At 47.3% G+C, this 18,669-nt stretch overlaps 3 protein-coding genes across 9 annotated transcripts in view; 1 reads left to right on the top strand and 2 right to left on the bottom strand.

The window, feature by feature from the left end:
• Window positions 1-170: 170 nt before the first annotated feature.
• On the bottom strand, window positions 171-13,632 carry slc22a16 (solute carrier family 22 member 16). 5 transcript variants are annotated; one of them, XM_088286224.1, is made up of 10 exons: window positions 12,596-13,632; window positions 7,830-7,919; window positions 7,640-7,709; window positions 5,846-6,322; window positions 5,462-5,579; window positions 4,297-4,861; window positions 3,395-3,522; window positions 2,127-2,236; window positions 1,854-1,953; window positions 171-1,745 (listed from the first exon to the last, which is right to left on the bottom strand). In XM_088286224.1, the coding sequence occupies exons 4-10, from the start codon at window positions 6,280-6,282 to the stop codon at window positions 1,575-1,577; spliced, it is 1,629 nt and encodes a 542-aa protein (XP_088142350.1). In that variant the 5' UTR covers window positions 6,283-6,322; window positions 7,640-7,709; window positions 7,830-7,919; window positions 12,596-13,632; the 3' UTR covers window positions 171-1,574. The 5 variants fall into 5 exon arrangements, with proteins under 5 accessions (XP_088142350.1, XP_088142348.1, XP_088142349.1 ...); XM_088286222.1 differs by having other exon boundaries at window positions 7,640-9,394; XM_088286223.1 differs by lacking the exon at window positions 12,596-13,632 and having other exon boundaries at window positions 7,830-12,305.
• On the top strand, window positions 8,895-18,177 carry mettl24 (methyltransferase like 24). 2 transcript variants are annotated; one of them, XM_088286232.1, is made up of 6 exons: window positions 8,895-9,264; window positions 13,829-13,927; window positions 14,070-14,185; window positions 15,528-15,750; window positions 17,223-17,375; window positions 17,444-18,177. In XM_088286232.1, exons 1-6 carry the CDS (start codon window positions 9,052-9,054, stop codon window positions 17,540-17,542), a joined length of 903 nt encoding a protein of 300 aa, XP_088142358.1. In that variant the 5' UTR covers window positions 8,895-9,051; the 3' UTR covers window positions 17,543-18,177. The 2 variants fall into 2 exon arrangements, with proteins under 2 accessions (XP_088142358.1, XP_088142357.1); XM_088286231.1 differs by having other exon boundaries at window positions 8,897-9,264; window positions 17,223-18,176.
• cdc40 (cell division cycle 40 homolog (S. cerevisiae)) overlaps window positions 18,077-18,669 on the bottom strand; it is a 29,193-nt gene continuing 28,600 nt past the window's right edge. For both annotated transcript variants that reach the window (XM_088286228.1, XM_088286230.1), the window contains one exon: window positions 18,077-18,530. In XM_088286228.1, the coding sequence (XP_088142354.1) occupies window positions 18,353-18,530 (178 nt within the window). In that variant the 3' untranslated portion in view covers window positions 18,077-18,352. The remainder of the gene's footprint in view (window positions 18,531-18,669) is intronic.

Consider the following 18,669-nt stretch of genomic DNA (forward strand, 5'->3'; position numbering starts at 1 on the left):
GAAAGCCTAACGCTCGTTTAAAACAACTTTGAAAGCACGTGCGGATGGAAGTTTTCCTAAATCGACCCCCCCTCCCCAAAAAATCGACAAAACACGACAACCGCAAATCTTGTGGAGTCTTGAGTGCTGTGTATTGTGCATTCATCACAAGACAAAAAGGAAAATGTAAATCATGTTGAGAATTTATTAGCTCGATACAAGTACACACACGCATGTCAAGTGAAAGATGGTGACATTGGTTGCTTGATTACACAAAGCAATAAAATACAAAGAAAAGCTTGTTAGTAGCCAACAACATGGCGTCATCTCTCATCTCTGGTTGATTGTGTTTTGGTCCAAACGTTTCACATTCGTCCAGTAGCGAAAAACATGACGCACCTTGGCCACGTGACGAACAAGAACAAGAAGAATTGTGTACTTTTTGCTGCTTGTATCTCAGCTTTTTGTTCGCAAGTCAAAGCAAAACAAAAACACTCGTACCTCAAGGCACCACTGCAGTGACTGTAGATTGCAAGATACACACGTTCATGTCGGACACACAATGAGAACACAGACATTCAAAGACGTTATATAGTTTGACATTTAGTCTGTGAATTACAGTAGAAATAAAAGGAAGAGAAATCCTATTCGGTCAGCAATATTTGCAACATATATGGCAGGGAGTTTGCAAAAAGAAAAGAAAGAAACGAGGTAGGCTGATATCCATCAAATTCATTTCTAATCATTCATTTACTTTAGATTGGAAAAGTCACAGCCTAAAAAGGTTTGTATTTGTCAATAGCTGCCACAAGATGGCAGCAAAGCACTACTTTTGTATCCGGCACAGCTTTGGCTCGTTAAGTACAACATGTGTTCCTGTACGTAGATGGTGCCAAACCAAAACTTTTATATTAAATTGGGCTTTATTCATTTGTTTTTGTGTTCTAGGGCCTTTTATTCACGTTTTGGGAGTTTGATAGTTTTTTAAAGCTTTGACCATCAGCCGTAAAATTAAAAAAATAAAATAAAAATTACATGTTGACTGACAAAATATTAAATTGCGCAATGGTACCTAATGTTGTGTCCAGTGATGGTTGGTCACTTTACAGAAACAAATACCAACAACAAACGTGTCATTAAAAGTGTGCCTGACAGAACACCAGTCCAAAAAATCTGTATTACATTTTTCTTTTAATCAGAGATGCAAGGAAAGTCTTGTGGATTATTTTTTTTGCGCTGATTCCAAATCTGCCTTCAATCTTTCTCTAGCACATCAGGTTTCATAAAAAAAGCTGATATAATCATTTGAATATTAATTCATAAATGGTTGCATTCAGAAACAGGGACTGACTGAAATATTTTTCGGAAATGTCAAAGCTATAATTTACAATGCGAAGTAAAATATCCGCATTGCACTAGCTTGTATAGGTCAAAGTTAAACGCAAACAAAAAAATAAAAATATCTATAAAAATAACACCAAAAAAATGTGCTAGAAAAGAAAGGGAAAGACTTTTTTTTTAAAAAATCATCCTCAAAAATATAATTTGGGACACATTTGTTGTTGACCAGTGTAATCGCGGTTTGTTGTCTTTGCTCACACGTGCTGGTTCATCTCCAGCCCGCGTGCGGCGTCTTTCTTCTTGTCGTCGGGGTTTTGTCCCAGAGCCTCGGCCTCCTCCAGGGTGGACGTCAACGGCTTGCCCAGCGTCTCGGGCAGCATCAAGGTCAGGATGCCGATGATGAAAGCCAGGATGCCCACGATGAGCTGGAAAACAACCAACATGTTTCAGACATATTTTCAGAAAAGAAATATGGCAAGAGAATTAAATGTGAAATAAATTCATAATAAATGGCAAATATTCCGAAGAGAAACCTGAGGCAGGTAGATCCAGACGTCAGCCAGGTACACGCAGAACGGCGCCACCACGCTACCCACGCGACACATCATGCTGCCGCTACCCACTGCCAGCGACCTGCAACCAAGAAAAAACAAAAACTCTTTAAAAGCAATTAGAAGTGAGAGACTTGTAGTATTTTTTAAATACATTTAAAAAAAAAGGTGTGATTCAACTCCTGTACTGTGTTCAAAGTAACATTTAACAAAACTTGCATTTGTACCACGGCAAAGTGTGAACGCGGTGTTTACCTGATGATGGTTGGGTAAAGCTCACAAGTGTACAGATAGATAAGACCGAAGGCGATGGCGATGGCAAACTTGCCGATCATGCTGAGAGCGATGGCCGCGGCCTCGACATCCTGAAAAAGGACGTTTGGACGGCATGAGCGCACAAAAATAAGGAAGACTTCAAATATGACGCAAAAAAAACCCCAACTGCAACAAAAATACATTTTGTTACATTTGAAAGTTTTGTTCGTTACTTTTTGTTTTGTTTTTTTAAATGTTGTACGAACATTAAGGAAAATTTCGCTTTTTATTGACATTAAAAATAGTTTGTTCTCCTAAAAACATTTTTGCCAAATAAAAAAATAATCTGCGAAAAGTGCCTCATTTTTATGCATCCCACATAATATTTTGAATTACATATAGATGTTTTTATTGGAATTTATATTCTTCAAAATAATCATTTATCCCCCAAAACCAGCAGACCCCCACCCAAAATAAAACAAAACACTTTTGCCTATTGGACTGAATAAAAACATCATTTTGTTGCAGCCTACCAAAAAATGCTAATTTATATTATTGTGCTTTAAAAAAAAAAGACAATCAAATAGAATATAAAGAAATGAAAGACTTTTTTTCTTTTTCTGCGCCCTCTAATGTGCGCACCTTGGCCACCTGGGGGCAGTACAACACAAATATACAAACTGTGAGCCATCGCGATATTAGTCGAGAGGATAGAGAATATATGCCTTCAAGTATAGTTATATTATTTGTCTGTGTTCAAATAGAGTTTGCCCTTTCTGTGCCAGCATCAACCTTGCAGACTTTAAAGCAAAGTTGTGTGGTAGTTTTGAAGAGAAAAGTAAAGCAAAAAAAAAAAAAAATCCAAAAGACTGCTCGTATTTTGAATAACATTTAAGTACCCGAAGGCACCACAAGACTCTGTAATTGTAAGTTGTCTTTGAATGGAAGCCCGACAAGCTGCAAGCAGGTCACCGAGCGTCTCAGAAACGGACAGCGACACGTGGCCCCGCCGACGCCCGCTAAAAATACACTCGCTGAGAGTTGATCCTCATCGCAGATGATTTATTTTAAGGCCGCGTCTTTTATGTCATTCTGTTGAACGCCACAGCCAGCAAGACGCGTCGTATCACGTTACCTCGCGTCATCGGGCTGTTGCCATGGAAACGCCGCACTCAGTGGGCTGGCTTTTGACGTTTGTGGCTCCGCTTCCCAAGGTTAACTTTTGTTTGCCATGTCAAATAACACACGCACACACTTTTGGTACGTACAGAAGGGACCACGATGATGAGCATGCAGGCCACCCCCGCCAGCAGCAGGGCCGGCGCGCACGTCTTCTTGCGCCCGATGCGGTCCATGGCAAAGCAGCCCACAAGATACGAGGGAAGCTCCACGGCACCTGCAAGCAGCCAATCACAGCAGCGGCCCCGAGTCAGCGTTTCACGACACGCGGCGCCAAAAAGACGCAAATAACTGGACGCCATTTCAAATGCGTGCGAGCGTGCAAGTCAAGTCAATTGGATTTGTTAATCATCCTCAATCACAGACAGTCTCAAAGGGGCTTTACAAAACCACCGCGCTCAGGTGGTCCACTCGAGGGTGTCCATGACTTCAAGGCAAATTGGAAGCTCAGTTTATGCGATCCATTGCAATAAAATGATTATGTAGTGCACATAAATGTTATCATTGCTCACATTGTAAGCATAGTTTGAAATTAGAATCATAAAAAAGATAAACTGCGCTTTTGGTTTCTGTAAGAATAATTACAGAAAGGAATTTCAGAATTGACTTTTACGCTACGATTACTGTAGTTATGTCAAAGTGATTTAGGGTAATATTAACGGATAATATATTTTTCAAATCGGATTTTTGTTTAAGATTTAAATCTATATTAATCAATTATTATTTTAAAATAAATACGAGCAAAATCAATTTGAAAAATATCATCCATCGCCAATGAATTTGCATCATATATTTAACGTAGACATAAATATTTGGAATTAAATCATATATATTTTTTTCAAGTCATGTGATTATGTTTTTGTTTATTTTTCAAAACCATTTTGTTTTCGTTTGAATCCCCCCCCCAAAAAACAATGCGACTTTTCAAGTGAATTGAATTTTGAGCAAGAAGTTTGCTTCATGAACCGTTGGACTTTGCAAGCCTCCTTACCGACCAGGAAGAGGTTGACGTACTGGTTCCCCCCCAAGTTGACGGATCCCAGCGAGAAGACGTAGTAGCCCAGGCTGCCGATGAACCAGATGGCCCACACGGTGGCCGTGCGCGCCGCCATCTGCCAGCTGCCGAACAGATCCAGGATGGTCAGCTTCTTCTCCAGAGCTCGCTCCCCCCCCTGCCCCCCCTCCTCCTTCTCCAGCAGCGCTCCGCCGTTGCGCTCCTCCGACTCCAGGAGCTCCTCCACCTTCGGCCGGCTCTCCAAACCGTTGACGCGGGCCACGGCGTCCAGCAGGCGCTGCGCCTCCTTGTACCTGCCCTTGGCGATGAGGTAGAAGGGCGTCTCGGGGAGCTTCCAGCAGAAGAGCAAGAAGGGCGAGGTGCACAGCGACAGGACGATCTGGTAGATCCACCACACGCGCACCAGGTAGCCGGTCAGAGCCACCACCATGATGCCCACGGCGAAGGCGGCGTGGACGTGCATGGAGGTCCACGTGCGGACTTTGATGCCGGTGAACTCGGTCACGTACACGAACGCCACCACCAGGTAGCCGCTGGATGCCTGGCGGGAGAAGAAGATGCGAGATGGCCGCAGGTTCCCAACGACAAGATAGTAGCACAGGAAAGGGAACCGAGCGCAACACGGGAACGTTGAAACGCACGCCAACGTTTGTTGGCTCGGGCTGCTCCGTACAAACGCCGGCTGGCCAAATCCGCCTCATATTGACGGTTCACAAATTCACTTTTCCGCAAGAATGTCGCGCCCCACCTTGGCCCGATCCATTGCGTTGAAGAGGCGCTGGCGCACACGCTCAACTTTTAGCAAGAGGGCTTCAAGTTTGTGGGACCCGACAGCAACTCTGAAATGGTACCGAGCCTCGTGGTTGTCAACTTGAACACGTTTCCGTCCCAACTGGAGAGTCTACACACAAATTGACGATGGCTTTTCGTGCCACATGTCCTTAAAATGCCGACTTCAAGTCGCCAGGACGCAATTCGGCATGCGTTGCCATGGCGACGGCACTATCAGAGTCCGATTTCCATGAGAAAAACAACAGCTGAGTGGCAGCGAGAGGCTTTCACAGAGGTCGACTTGTCCGATACCACTCAACGACGCCCACACACACACGCACACGCGCACACGCACACGCGATGAACTCACCATGGCCAGGAGGAAGCGGAAAACCACAAAGTAGTAGTAGTTAGCGGAGAAGGCCACACACACGCCAAGTCCAAATTGACAGAGGCTGGTGAACATCAAGATCTTGACTCTGCCGATTCTGAAGAGGAGATAAAACGTCAACTTGGGCGGGGCTCAAGACGAGGGCAAAGGTCACTTTTAGGGTCGGCTCGAGGGGGTCGGGATTCAGGCTGGGGAAACGACGGTCGGATGAGGCATGAGAGGTTGCAGCTGAATTAGGCCGAGTTTAAGTATTTGGTTCCGGTTTTCAAAATCCGATTGAAGGGACGAGAGTCCCGTTTAGTTTTCGGGGCGGCGTTAAGACGTTAAGGTTCAGGATTAGCCGCGTACGTTCATTCTGCTTACCTGTCGGCGATATCCCCAAACACGAGCGCCCCGATCAGCACCCCCAACATGAAGGTCGGCTGGCACAGCTTGGCCAGCCACGCTTGGTCGCACACCAGGTGCCAGTCGGTCACGATGTTCTGGTACACTTCACTGTGATCATAAACAAAACCCCCATCGCAATATTCCACAGATTTGTTGCCGTCAAAAGCGTATGTGAAGTCTTTGGCTTGGATCCGCAGGGCCCGCTGGCAGCGGGTGAGCTCCCACTGCTCCCCGCCGGGGGTCCGCACCACCAAGGGTCCCGTGTCGGCTTTGAAGATGGGAAGGAAGTCGTCCAGAGCCGAACCGCTCAGGTTGCCGAACAAGACGTCCGTGATGTTGGCGGCGACGCCGCAGACAAAGTTTGGCGTCTCCACCAGGAAGACGGAGGCCAGGTAGTGGATCCCGCATGACATGGCCTGGAAGGCGGTCGCAAAGTACACGCATGCCTGAAACCTGAAAGGCAAGCATCAAAAGCGCCGCGCACGCTTTACAAAATGGAAGATTGGACGGCGTCCCCCAAGGCTACGTGCTCGGCCTACTATTCTTCATCATCTACTGTAGCAGGCAACGTGCGAACAAAATGGTCACACTTCTGTGAGAGAGCAAGAAAAATGTACATTGGTTCAATGAGAATGCTCAAACTGTTCACTTAAAGAGAACGCTTTACGAAAGAAAGCAAAATGTAAATATACACTTGTCACTCTATAAAAAAAAAAATCTACAGCGCTGCGGTCGTCTTTATAAACAAGTCTCTTATTGTGGATGGATCACGCTGAGGTGTTCCTAATATTTTGACCCGTGCAATAGATTAACATTTGCTGAACGTTATTACGTTTTTACACTCATGGCGACTGCACGCTGGCGTTACGTTTGCAGAAAGAAATTACACTGACAAAAAAAAAAAATGAAAGTTTGCATACCTTTTAAAATGTCCAAGCTCATCAAATATCCTCTCCACCGTCATTTTGGAGAGGGAGCTCTCTGAGTGTGTGCGTGTGTGTGAGTGTCCACGTCGACTTGGACGAGGGGGGGTGTGTGGGAGGCGGGTGCCACACACACACACACACACCCCCACACACACACACACACACACGCAAAGGTGCCTTATAAGGCCCCCATGCAGCTCGAAGAACAAATTAAAAATCAGAGTAAGGAGGTAAAAAAAAATCTCTCCAAAAATTTAAATCTCACATGCTCATCATTGTCGTCTGCTTTTTGTCATCCACTTTAAAAAAAAATAAAAAACAACCTCACCTCAAAAAAAATGAGTTTTTTTTTCTGTCGCTCAAGTGACCTTTCGACACACAAACATATTTCAAAGAATCTCGTTTATTTCAAGTAAACAGAGGCCTCTCCTTGAAAAGAGGCCACACCTCCGTTATTGACCAACAACTGTCTTTCATAAGACTCCAAAACATTTTCATTTTCATACGTGAGGGAAATCCTTCAACAGGGATTGTGCTGTTGGTCGCATCAAAGTCCATCTTCAAATAAATAAATGCCTCACTTAACTCAAAAGAGCGATTCCACTTTAGTTGCTGCTCAAATTCTGTCTCCTGGCAAGCTCAATTTGATTTAACAGCAAATTTGTTTTCACATTTTGCCAAATGAGCCTCGATAGTCGGGTGCATTGCAATCGACTAAAAAGAAAAAAATAAATGGCATAGCTTAAATAAATAGCTGATAGCTTCTTTCCCCCGCCGTTGGCGACCAATCGGAGTACCCGATTAATGATTGATGGTGCGGTGTGAAAGTTGGAGCTTCACTCACCGCCGTGACTGGAAGCATCACCGCGTTTGACGTCACGGCCGCCTCGACGCGTCCTCACGAGACGTGCCATCTAAAAGCGGGGGGGTGGGGGGGGGGATATAAAACAGATGCAAACATTTTCATATCCAATGAACAACTTGTAAATTCACATTATTTCACTTTTGTGAGCGTGTTTTCTTCCTTTAGCGACCTTCCTACACTTTTCATCGGAGCTGAAGTTCTCATGAGGAAAGGACAGCATTTTTGTTGTTGATGGTCTCGCGCCGGCGCTCTTTTCAAACTGCAACCCAGATGGAAAATGGTCAAAGGTCATCGAGCAGGCCTCATCTGAACTTTGTTACGGTGGATGAAAACAAGCGGAGGGAACGGACGCAGGAGTCATGCGACCTTTGCGACTCGGCCTCGAGTCATTTTAGGATAGTCGTGGAGTGGGCAGGCTATCCGTCAACCAGGGAAAAAAAAAAAAAACTCCACATTATTTTCTTTTCTAAACAGTGCAATACTGTATATGTATTTTTCAAAAGATACATTATAAGTAAAATGATTCGATGTCTATTTATTTTCAATTGAAGTAACGCAACCGAAATAAGAGTTGAGGTGGCGGATGCTTGTAGTGCTCACAATTCGCCACTAGATTGTAGTAAAGGTTGCTCAATTTTTGGGGGGCGTTGCTGAATTGCGACCACCAGGGTGCGTTGAGTCCTAATGCCATAAAATCAATTAGAAAAGCCATCAAATCAAAACTAAGTAAAACGATACAAGTTATCAATAAATAGAAGAAAAGAAAAAAGATTCAAATATATCAACAAAAACATTTTTACAATATACACAAAGAAGTAAATAAGTATGACAAAAAAAGTCCACATACAAAATCAATACAATAAATACAATCAAAAACGTGAAGGAAAATATAAGCCTGAATGCAAATAGATCGAACGAAAAAATCTATATACATTGAAAAAAAAAAGAAAGAAACTTTGTCAATTGCAATGATTTTTTTTAGGTATTAATCTAATTCAAAACCCCTCACAAGAAAAGTTAACTAGTGTACAAATGTTGGAAACTGGCACACTGAGGTTCTGCATGAACAGCCCATAGTTCAAGTTACATTGTAACTTGAGATTTAGTGGGGAGGAGCGCGCATGCGTGCACATGCTTGTGTGTGCGCGCGCTGTCAGACATTAAGCAAGAGGAGGAGTCTAAAAAAAAAAATTGCAAGTGAAAGGGGCGTGTACGTCTTCGGGGAGTTGGGAGTGTTTGAAGGGAGTTCCCAAAGTATTCCAATGCCGTGTGTGCTCCTCTACAAATGCTTGAGGACGTCCAGAGCGGACCCTGAAGGCGGGGGGGGGGGGGGCGGTTGGTTAGAAGCAAGAAGGAGAATGGCCTAGCAGCTGCATGCTGCTGCTCATGACATGGGCCTGCTGCTGCGTTTGGGCTTGCTGCTCACGTGCGTGTGCGTGAGCGTGCACGTTTACCTGGGGACGGCTCGTGCCCGCGCACCTGCGCCTCCGCCCATCTGGATCGGGAGGGTCCTCCAGCCCGCAGAGACCGAAAACGGACTTGAGACGAGAGAAGGTCGGATGAGAAGGAGGGAGGAAGGCGTGCTTCGACATCGGCATAGAAAGGTTGGTCGCTCTGGAATGTCGTGACGTGCCTTTCCACATTTCTCATCGTAGAAATCTTGCGGAGACTGAAGTAAGCTTTTCATTGCTAAGTCACGATACGTCGCTGGCAGCGATAGGTGAGCAAGTTGACCTTATTTGTGGAAAACAAACAAACAAAAAAAGGTTGGAAGACCGGGGTTAAAATATCATTTGAAGAACATAAGCCCGCGATGACATCATCAGCTAGCGAGGGTGAAGATTCACTGTCACTTTCAAGTGATTATGCAAAAACATCCACTTCCGACCTGTTGTTATGGCAAATCCAAAAGGTAAGCAGAGCTGCATTAAGTTTGGTCACGTTTGTCGTACAGAAGCGCGGGAAAAAAAAAACGCTACTTGTACAACGCAAGTTGTTCTACTCGGAGTGAGGACCGGCACATTGACCCGTTGAGTTGAAAAACCAAAACAAACCTGGTGTAAACGGTCATGAGAGCTAAGTGTAGGAGGAAGATGGAGCGGCACAACTCTCACAAGAGCTCAAATCAAAACGCTCGGATGACCGAGAAGGTCATATTTTTATTTCGGAATTTAAAAAAAAAAACAAAAATGGCCTCCATCAGAAAGTGCACAAGTCCAAGTGCCTGAGCAGCGCAAGGCTTCGACAAGTACGTGTGCACATGCCTGGGTGGGGTTGCATAATAATTTCAATACTTCCATCAAGTCTTGAAATGCAAACCGCTTCGAGGCCGCGAGTCGGCCATCCATTTTGCAACGGGGCGTCTGCCGCCACGAGGAAAACGTCAGCGGCGACGCCCCGGGAGGAAACTCGCTGACATTTTCTCTCACTTTGGGCTTTGGTTCTTCTCGCAACACCACGTCTTCTTTTCCTCCCTCACGGCATCGGCATCGCTTTTGTCCCCCGGCACGGTCACGTTGTCTTTTCTTCCTTTTCAAGCGCGGCCTTGTGCCACTTGCGCAAAGTCGACGGAATAAAAGCAGGCGTTGACGAGCTGAGAAAAGGCTCGTTAAAAGTCTGCCGCTTCGGTTTTTTTCTCTTGCTGCCGAGTGAGGACGTTGCAGCTCATTTCAGCTCCAATGTCGGTTTTGCCGAGGTGGATTCAAGTACTCACTTAAGTTTGAGTACTTTTCCAATTTGTTCCCAGCAGTGATTCTTCGAGCCAATGGCGATGTGAGTCAGCTCTCGCGAGCTCTGCCCACGGCACAAAAATGCATCTTCCCATTGAATATTGAACGAGCGTGGCGGCTTTAGAGCGCCTCGTTGTTAGCCGAGTGCACGCACATCACGGAGAGAAAGATGGTAGAACATTTGAAGGTTAGCGTGGGAACTGGCGCTTCAAGCGGGCGTGGCTCGTTTAGAGCGCCTCGTTGTCGCAGCGTGGGAAAGTCCCGCCACGAATGGGTGGGAACAATTCCAGTGAGCGGAAGTCTTTAAGCAGATTACAAATTTGTCCTCACAGGGCCAGAGCGCTGGATCTTGATAAGCTAACGTTAACAAGTCAGAGCTTTGGCGAACAACACAAAGTGAGCAAAAACAGTTTTGAGAATTGCAGTAAGAGAGAAAAGCCGCCGACGTCTCGGAGAGGACAAAGGAACGCGGCTGCCTAATCCCAAAGGTGTGACTGCTCTCAGTTCTCAGCCACCTTTCACCTCCAGCGGGAGGAGTGGGGGGGGGGCACATGGTAACAGCCTGGAAGGAGACGTGATGACATCGAGGTCACACACTTTCCGTCCGGACAGCCGACATAAAATTTATTGTGTTCAAATCGACTCGAAATTTGTGTAAACCCAAACATAATGCGTGTTATATTCCGAACTATTAGTACTGGCAGTGGCGTGATGAGAAAATATTTGGACTTGATTGAATTTTTGTGGGGACGGAAGTAGAGTGAAAAGCCATTTTGTCGACTTTGCATGCGTGGAAACGGAGAGCTTGACTCCAAAAACGCTAACGTCACCACAATACTGCTCTGCGATGACGCGTGAAAGTGCATCGCATGCGGAGGTGGAAAAAAAAAAAATGTAATCAGCTTGGTGAAAAGCCGCTTACACGAATCCCAAAAAGGACGACACGTGTTTGCAAACGAGGTGCTCAAGCGCTGAAATGCGGAACGCAGAAGTGGCGGCAAAGTAAACGAGCTCGTTGAGATGCTGCGACTGGAAATGTTCAAAGACTGTCGAGCGATCCTTTTGCCACGGGAGTTGATGCTGCAGGCCTCCATCACCAAACGAGAAGCCGAATCCCGGCTGAACAAAAGCGTGCTCTGTTGCGCGCCCAAAGACAAAAAAATCAGTGTGCGTCCGTGGCACCGTCGCCCCCCCCCGCCCTCCACATCTTGTCTGGAAACATTCCTCCAAATTCCCTAAGCCCCCCCAACTCACTTGAATGAGTGCATTGACCTTTGAAATGAAAGCTGCGGCTTCCATCTTCTGCACTCAAATCCCGGACGCAAATTTGCTCTCTTTTTGAGCTCAATTTGAGTTGTTTCGTTTGAGTCCGAAGACCAGTTGTTGTCGCTTTCCTCTCAATGTTTGTGGCCATCACTGATCACCAAAAGGGGGCTTAGGACGCAGCCTTGAGGGACACATGGCCTGAAAACACTGATGACATTTTGCTGCATTTTAAGCGACAGACAGAAAGATGGCAACTTTTTTTTTTTTATAGTTTTCTTCTGAGGCCATCTTGGCCATATGGCGCTCAGGATGCTTCTTCCATACAAGACATCCTGCGGCATCCGGGAAGGCGTCCAACTTAGGCGAGCGCGCGCACGCTTGCGTAGACGGCCACGGAAACGTGTTTGAACAGAACCTTCTGCCCAGCCGCATGCCAAAAGTCGCACCCACGTCAAACTTCATTTTCCCGCCCGCTTTGCGGTTTTACAGTTTTCAGGTGAGGGTCATTTGCTCTGATTCATGCGCAGCCGCCGGGCAGGCCATCGTGCACCTTACAAGCCCCCCCCCCACGCTGGTCTTGGATCCGTCTTTACTGGCAGCATGTGGCCAGACTGTCCAAGTCATCAGAAGGCCGTCAGTTCCGGTCCCAAAGTCCTCCTAATGAGGTTTTGTGAGTTTTTCCTCGCCCTCCTGGGGTTTAAGATCGGGGATGTCGATTGTGGCTATGGAAAGCCCTTTGAGACTGTCTGTGATTAAGGGCTATACAAATAAAATTGACTTGACTTGACTTCAATTTCTCACTAGATGTGTATCGTTAATGTTAATGTCTCAGTTGACAACTTTTTTCCACCGCTCTGTTTGTGTATTAAGACACACACACACACACACACACACACACCCACACACACACACACACGCTATCCGTGTCTTTTCCTCTCACCTGCTCCCATTGTTTTGACAGGCCGTCCCATCTCTCTTGTAATGCGCTCATCTCTTGTCCATCCGTCCGTCCGTCCGTCCGTGTCTCGTCCCAGAGGGCTCCTTCACGCATGAGCTGGCTGCTCAAGCTCCTGTCACACACTCGGGCTTTGAAGTTAGTTGCACCGCAAATCACATGAGCGCCGCACTCTGTACTGAGTGATGCTGATCAAAATTAAAGCGCAACTAAGGACGAATCCTGCCGGTGGGATGCTTGAGAAGGCACAAACAAAGAAAAAAATGGGCCCTGGCAGGGATGTTAAATGACTTGAAGAAAAGCCATCACAGTTTTAAGTACAATTTGTCACACAAGCACAAAGAGACGTGAAGCACAAAATAAAGGTGCGTTCTGAAATTCCGTCCTACCCGTCGAGGCGTCCTTGCGGGTGGCACGAAGGGTTCGGCTGCCAAATCAAACTCCTGTGCGACGGTTTGGCAGAACGGCGGCTGTCCTCTTTTGTTTGACGCAGGCAAGGCAAGCCGGCCCAACCATCCGTCCGGTTTTGGATTCATGCGAGGCCTCTCGGGGGAGGGGGAGGGGGGCGTTCTGCGGCGTTTGTGATTAACGAGGCTTACCCTCGGCCAGAGGTGTTGATGACTTGTTGCTGCCTGACTGAACACCGAGACTCAACTTGAATTTTGTCACAGAGCTCATGGACTGGAAAGGATGCACACAAAACACTTGGCGTGGCAGTTGTGAAAAAAAATCCCTTTGGAAACTGAATCGGTCAACTGTGGCTGTCTTTACGAGGACAATTTTGTTTTAAGAGAGCACCTGAAAAGAAAGGGAGCGCTGATTCTTTACTGTTAAACTTCGAGCCAATACAAAAAAAACAAAAACATTGCAGTGTTCATGCGTGCATCTGCTGCCAGCGAGACCAACGTCGCAGATATCGGGCCTGCGATCAGTCGTCGTGTTCCAACCTGCAGAGTCAAGCAAGACATCGGGGGGGGGGGCAACTCTGCAAGCAGCGCAAAGCGACCAAAAGACTTTCGACCCATTTGTCGTTTCTTTAAATGGAAATTACTGTAAGAAAGTACAGTAAGAAAATCAGCAGTCACCAGAAATGGAGCGGAGAAAACAAAAAACTTTTGGCACAAGTAGGTTCAGCGTTTGCAGCTGACTTTGCTGCATTTCTTGTTGGCTCTCATTATGTTGATGATCTGCTTCAAATTCTCTTGTGTGTGCGTGCAGGCGCATCGCTGGCACGTAGAACTGCAGCCTTGGGCCAAACAAAGCCGCTCGCTGGACGATGAAGCAAAACGCTTTCTGCGCTACATCACAACACCACAAGTGAGTCACCCAATTACAAAAACGATCCCAAGCAAGCGTGAGGCACCGTTGCCATCAGCTTGACCGACTTCGCAGTTTTGCCGTCACCCAAATTGCAAAAACGCAAAGTCTAAAGCGACTCGTACGCCGTTGTTACGTTCAGGTGTCCTGCACAAGTCCCCACGCGGGCCCGGACGGAGGTTGGGCCGTGTGTCTGGACCCAAAGTACAGCCTGAGTGGTCGCATGCAACGCAAGCGATGTCGGGTCTACTCGTTTGGGTGAGTGCGCATGCGACGTGGATCGGGTTTGTCATGGAGGAAGTTGCAAGGGTGTCCTCCGTCAATGAGCAGCGAGTCCAATGCGCAGATGGTGCTCATTAAGAGCAGCACATGTGGTGGAAGTCGGAGATCAAGTCGTCATCCTGTTCCGCTCCATCACGCCTACAAACGCAGCTGTCCGCCTCGTCAGAGTTCCTCCCACATTTGCTTTGCGTGCAAGCCTCCATCTCAAAATCCTCCTTTTTGTTTTCAAGTCCGTGACTAATTGGTCACCTTCTCCGCTCACACGGCAGCCGTCTTTGCTTCTGATTGTTAGTTTGTGAATTGGCAGCAGAATTAGAGTAAAGATAAACCTCCAATCGGCATCCAGCGGCTCGGATCCCATCCCACCGGGACTCTGAGGCACTTGATCGTCTTAAGATCGCAAAGTCGACGACTCTTGTTGGTTGGGAGTTTGAGTGGCGGAGAACAGGAAGCAGTGGGAAATTGCCGAACAGGAGTGCCGGAACCAAGTCTGGCAATTCAAGGCCAACGGTGCGATGGGATTTGATCGACGGTGTACGGACATTGCAAGTGGAATTGGAGCGGCTGCAAATGAGTTTTTGCGACACGCCATTCTAAATCCATACGAAGCTGACCGGACCTTTGTCTGCGGGGATCTCGGTGAGGAAAGAAGGGCAGCGGCACCTTCCGATTCTAGCGATGCCACAGTCTGGTGAGATTTAAGGAGTTGTCCATTTGCCTTCAAGTCAACGGTGACCAACACCTACCTGAGGTGGCGTTCTCGACGTCGCTCATAACAAGGAAACAATGTGAAATTCTTAGAAACACACACGAGGCAACAGAAACAGAAGACGCACGAGCTTTATTCATCGCCATTCTCATTGTCGAGAGTTAATAATTCACAACGAGTCCCCCGATACCCGCGACCCGTGCCGCTCCATAAGTAATCCCGTCGTCTGAGGAATGGTTCGCGTCCGTGACGGCCCACCGACGACTAAGAAACTCTCAATTAAATATTTAGCGGTGTGAAAACACATTGAGTCGCTTCTCCATTTCTCTGTGCATCATTCATGCCGCCGCTTACGAAATGCAATCTGGGGCCTCATCTGAATAAAAGAAAAACAAGGTTTCCCTTCCCGCAATTACAGAACAAAGTCAAAGGGAGAGTATGGAGACAGAGGCCCGGGGAATAGCAAGAAAGAGAGAGAGAGAGAGTGCGAAATGAACATCAGATGAATAAAGCCAGACGGAGCTTGAATGTTTCAAAGTGGACCAGCGGAAAAGAGGGAACGCAATCATTTTCCAGATGCGTCACTAACTTGTCCTGCGTGGGTTCCAGGTTGGGGCCGGATGAGCGAGACCTGGAACGATACCTGGCCAGATCCGGGTGCGAGGTCCACTGTTTCGATCCCAGTTTGAAGCAGCCGCACCAGCACCGCAGCCAAATGTGGTTCCACCGCCTATCCGTAGACTGGCGGGATCCCAACCCGGCTGCCGTTGCCCAGCGGCGGCGGTACACCAAGAAACTGGCCACCATCCTCAACGACTTTGGTCACAGACAGGTAAGAGATCCCAAGACTCCAAAATTCGCCATCTCAAAATTAATTCACAGAAGATTCCAGACCGATGACAGCATGACTCAACTCCTCCTGAGTCTACGCTGGCAACGGTACAACTTGACCTTTCAATCGCTTTATCACGTGACACGGATTTGGCTTTCAACGCAGTGCCAAGCAAGATTCCCCCTCCAAAGAAGATTTGAATGAGTCAGCACAGTGAGAAGCTTCCACTCGACCCAGCGGCTTTCATCGTGTTTAAGAATGAACCCGCAATTTGCACGGCAGCGGCGGAATTATTAGTTGAACCCAGTTGAGACGCTGCGAATCGCCAAGCAAGAGGATCACATGTCATTTAGGCCATGAAAATACATGCGGAAATTGGGAGTTGAGAGATGGCGAGGGATTGTTCACAAGGATGAGGACTGACTGAAGAAGAAAAGATGGCTGCAGATGTTTTTGGAAAAAATTGAAATAGAATAGAAAAGATGGCGAATTAGAATTAGAAATCCTTTAGTAGTAGTAGTTTCGTGTGGTTTTTCACACCTCCTGTCTTTTTTTCTCCTGTTCCATTTCCAATTTTTTGAGGTGTGTAGTCGAGAGCAAGTTTTTTAACGCTTGGTTCGACCACCAGGGTGAGATTCCTCTTAGTCATGCCCCCAGAGTGCTAGCTGCACTCCAGGGAGCCGCTCAAGCCTCCACACGACGGCAACGTGGGAATCTCGGTCGTGGAGGAGAAATCCCTTTATTGTCATTGTACTCAAGTGTGCAACGAGATTAGAGGGCTCCCCTCTCCAGTGCAATACAACAAGAATACAGACAAATATATCAATTAGATAAATAAATAAGACTTATAATAAGAATTTAGTACCGAATAGGGTATATAAAAACACATCACGATGCTGTTCTGCAAGGTAAGAGTGTTCTCGTGTGTGTGTGAGAGTTCAGAATGGAGATGGCTCTCGGAAAGAAACTGTTTCTCAGTCTATTGGATGGATGAAGGCAAAGCTTCATGGGCAGACTGCTGAAAGTGGTTTGATGAGTGAAAGGTTCAAAAGTGAGCAGTCGCTGCAAAAAGGTTTCAGTCAAGTTACACAAAAAAAAAAAGGATTCGCATGCCCAGACCACCGTCGTGGAATTAGGATTGAACATAGAAATGAGTTACTCCGAATGGCTGCTTGACTGCGCGGACGACTTGAAAACGTGAAGATTCCTCGCGGATGAAGCCAAGGATCAATCCATCAAAGTCTCACAAACCACGCCATCAAGGATATAAACGGTCGGATCTCAAAGACCAAGATCCTGATCCACGATTGGGCGGAGAGCAAAAGGTGCCCGAGACTCGATCCATCATTGGAATGAGCGAAGGTTTGGCGCAAAACGAACTTGGACACGTTCAAATGCCGCAGGAATCCATCTAACCTCACAGTTGAATGTTTTGTGGTGTCTCGGCTTAATGGCTGGCGCTCCCGTTTCAGGTGGACGTCCTGAAAGCGGACATGGAGAGTGCCGAGTGGAAGATTCTGGAGAACTTCATCCTGGAAGGAGTTCTGGACTCTGTCGGCCAACTGCTGTTGGAGGTTCACCTGCACTGGGCGGGTTTCGAGGTGGCCGGGGACGAGCCTTCCGTGGTACGCTATTGGTTCAGCTTGCTCAAGGAGTTGGAACGCGCCAACTTTCGCCTCTTCCGTGTGCACAGCGACCCGGCGCGACCGCACGTCTTTCTGCACAAGAACGTCTTCAACGCCAGCAGTGCCTACACCTTTGCGTGGGTGAACACACGGTGGCCGCCCCCTAAGTGGACTTAAGAACCAGAATACGAGCAGAAGCACATCTCGGCGCCGTCTCCCTCCGGGCCCTCAATGACCTTCGCCGTGACTCCTCCAGAGGCGGTGCATTCTACTACCTCACCTCAGCGGCGCCGGCCGCTTCGGGTCAACTTCCTCGTCAGCCGAGCCCATGTTCACGGCCCGGTGATTAATTCCCGAAACCCGTGTTTCTCCCCTCGGTTTACGAGACGGGAAGAGAGCAAGGTTGCGGGGAAGCAAATCAACCACGAGAGGAATAGATCCTGACACCTGAACACCATTTTTAGTCCGTGGGGAGAACCATGGCGCCGCACGGATGGCAAGAGGAGAGGCAGAGTCATTTTGCCACCATGACGATCATGAACATGAACAATAATGTCAAGGACACTTCCATCAAGTTGGAAGTACGAGAAAGACGACACCAGGCGAGCGGCATGAGGGAGGGAAGCGTTTTCAAATAAAAGCAACAAAAGAGAGAAAGCGAGGATTCTCGATTGTCTTCAAAATGAAAACAGACAAAAACAAATGATGGACCCTTTATTATTTCCACACCATGAAATTGATCATCAAAACAAAATAAAAGACAACGCAAAGCAAAATGTGTCAATGCCTCCTCGGTGGCAGGTAAAAAGGAGGTCCGCTTTTCTTTCTACTTTGTACGAGAACATCGTGGACTCGTGCGAATACAAAAATATGCCGCTCCGATCAGACTGGATGCCAGTCTCGCGGTTTTCACGGCCAATCCCGCACCTTTTGCTCAGATGCGCACCCCCCCCCTCCCATCTCAAAGCTCGCACGTTCTAATCCCACAGTTTGATTTGTCCGTCCCAACCACAGGTGATAACTTTGGAGGTTTCGTGGGGATGCCACAGGGCGCTGATGCACACTTTGTCGTGAGCTTTGATCCTGTGGTACAGTTTGGTCGTCTTCCAGTCCCAAATGTTCAGCTTCCCGTCGGCGTCGCCCGACACCACGTAGCTGGTAACATGAGAGCAAAGATTGAGGGACGTCTTCCAGCGGCCACAATTTGGCAATGTTTCCACAGATGCCTCATGAGAACGTGGCTATGCGCTGACGGGCGAGGGTTAGCATCAAGCCCGATTTTGGTTTCGCGGGT

This window comes from Idiotropiscis lumnitzeri, chromosome 21 (assembly GCF_059441095.1).
Source record: "Idiotropiscis lumnitzeri isolate Australia: NSW breed Sydney's pygmy pipehorse chromosome 21, RoL_Ilum_1.0, whole genome shotgun sequence".
NCBI classification, from domain to species: Eukaryota; Metazoa; Chordata; class Actinopteri; order Syngnathiformes; family Syngnathidae; genus Idiotropiscis; species Idiotropiscis lumnitzeri.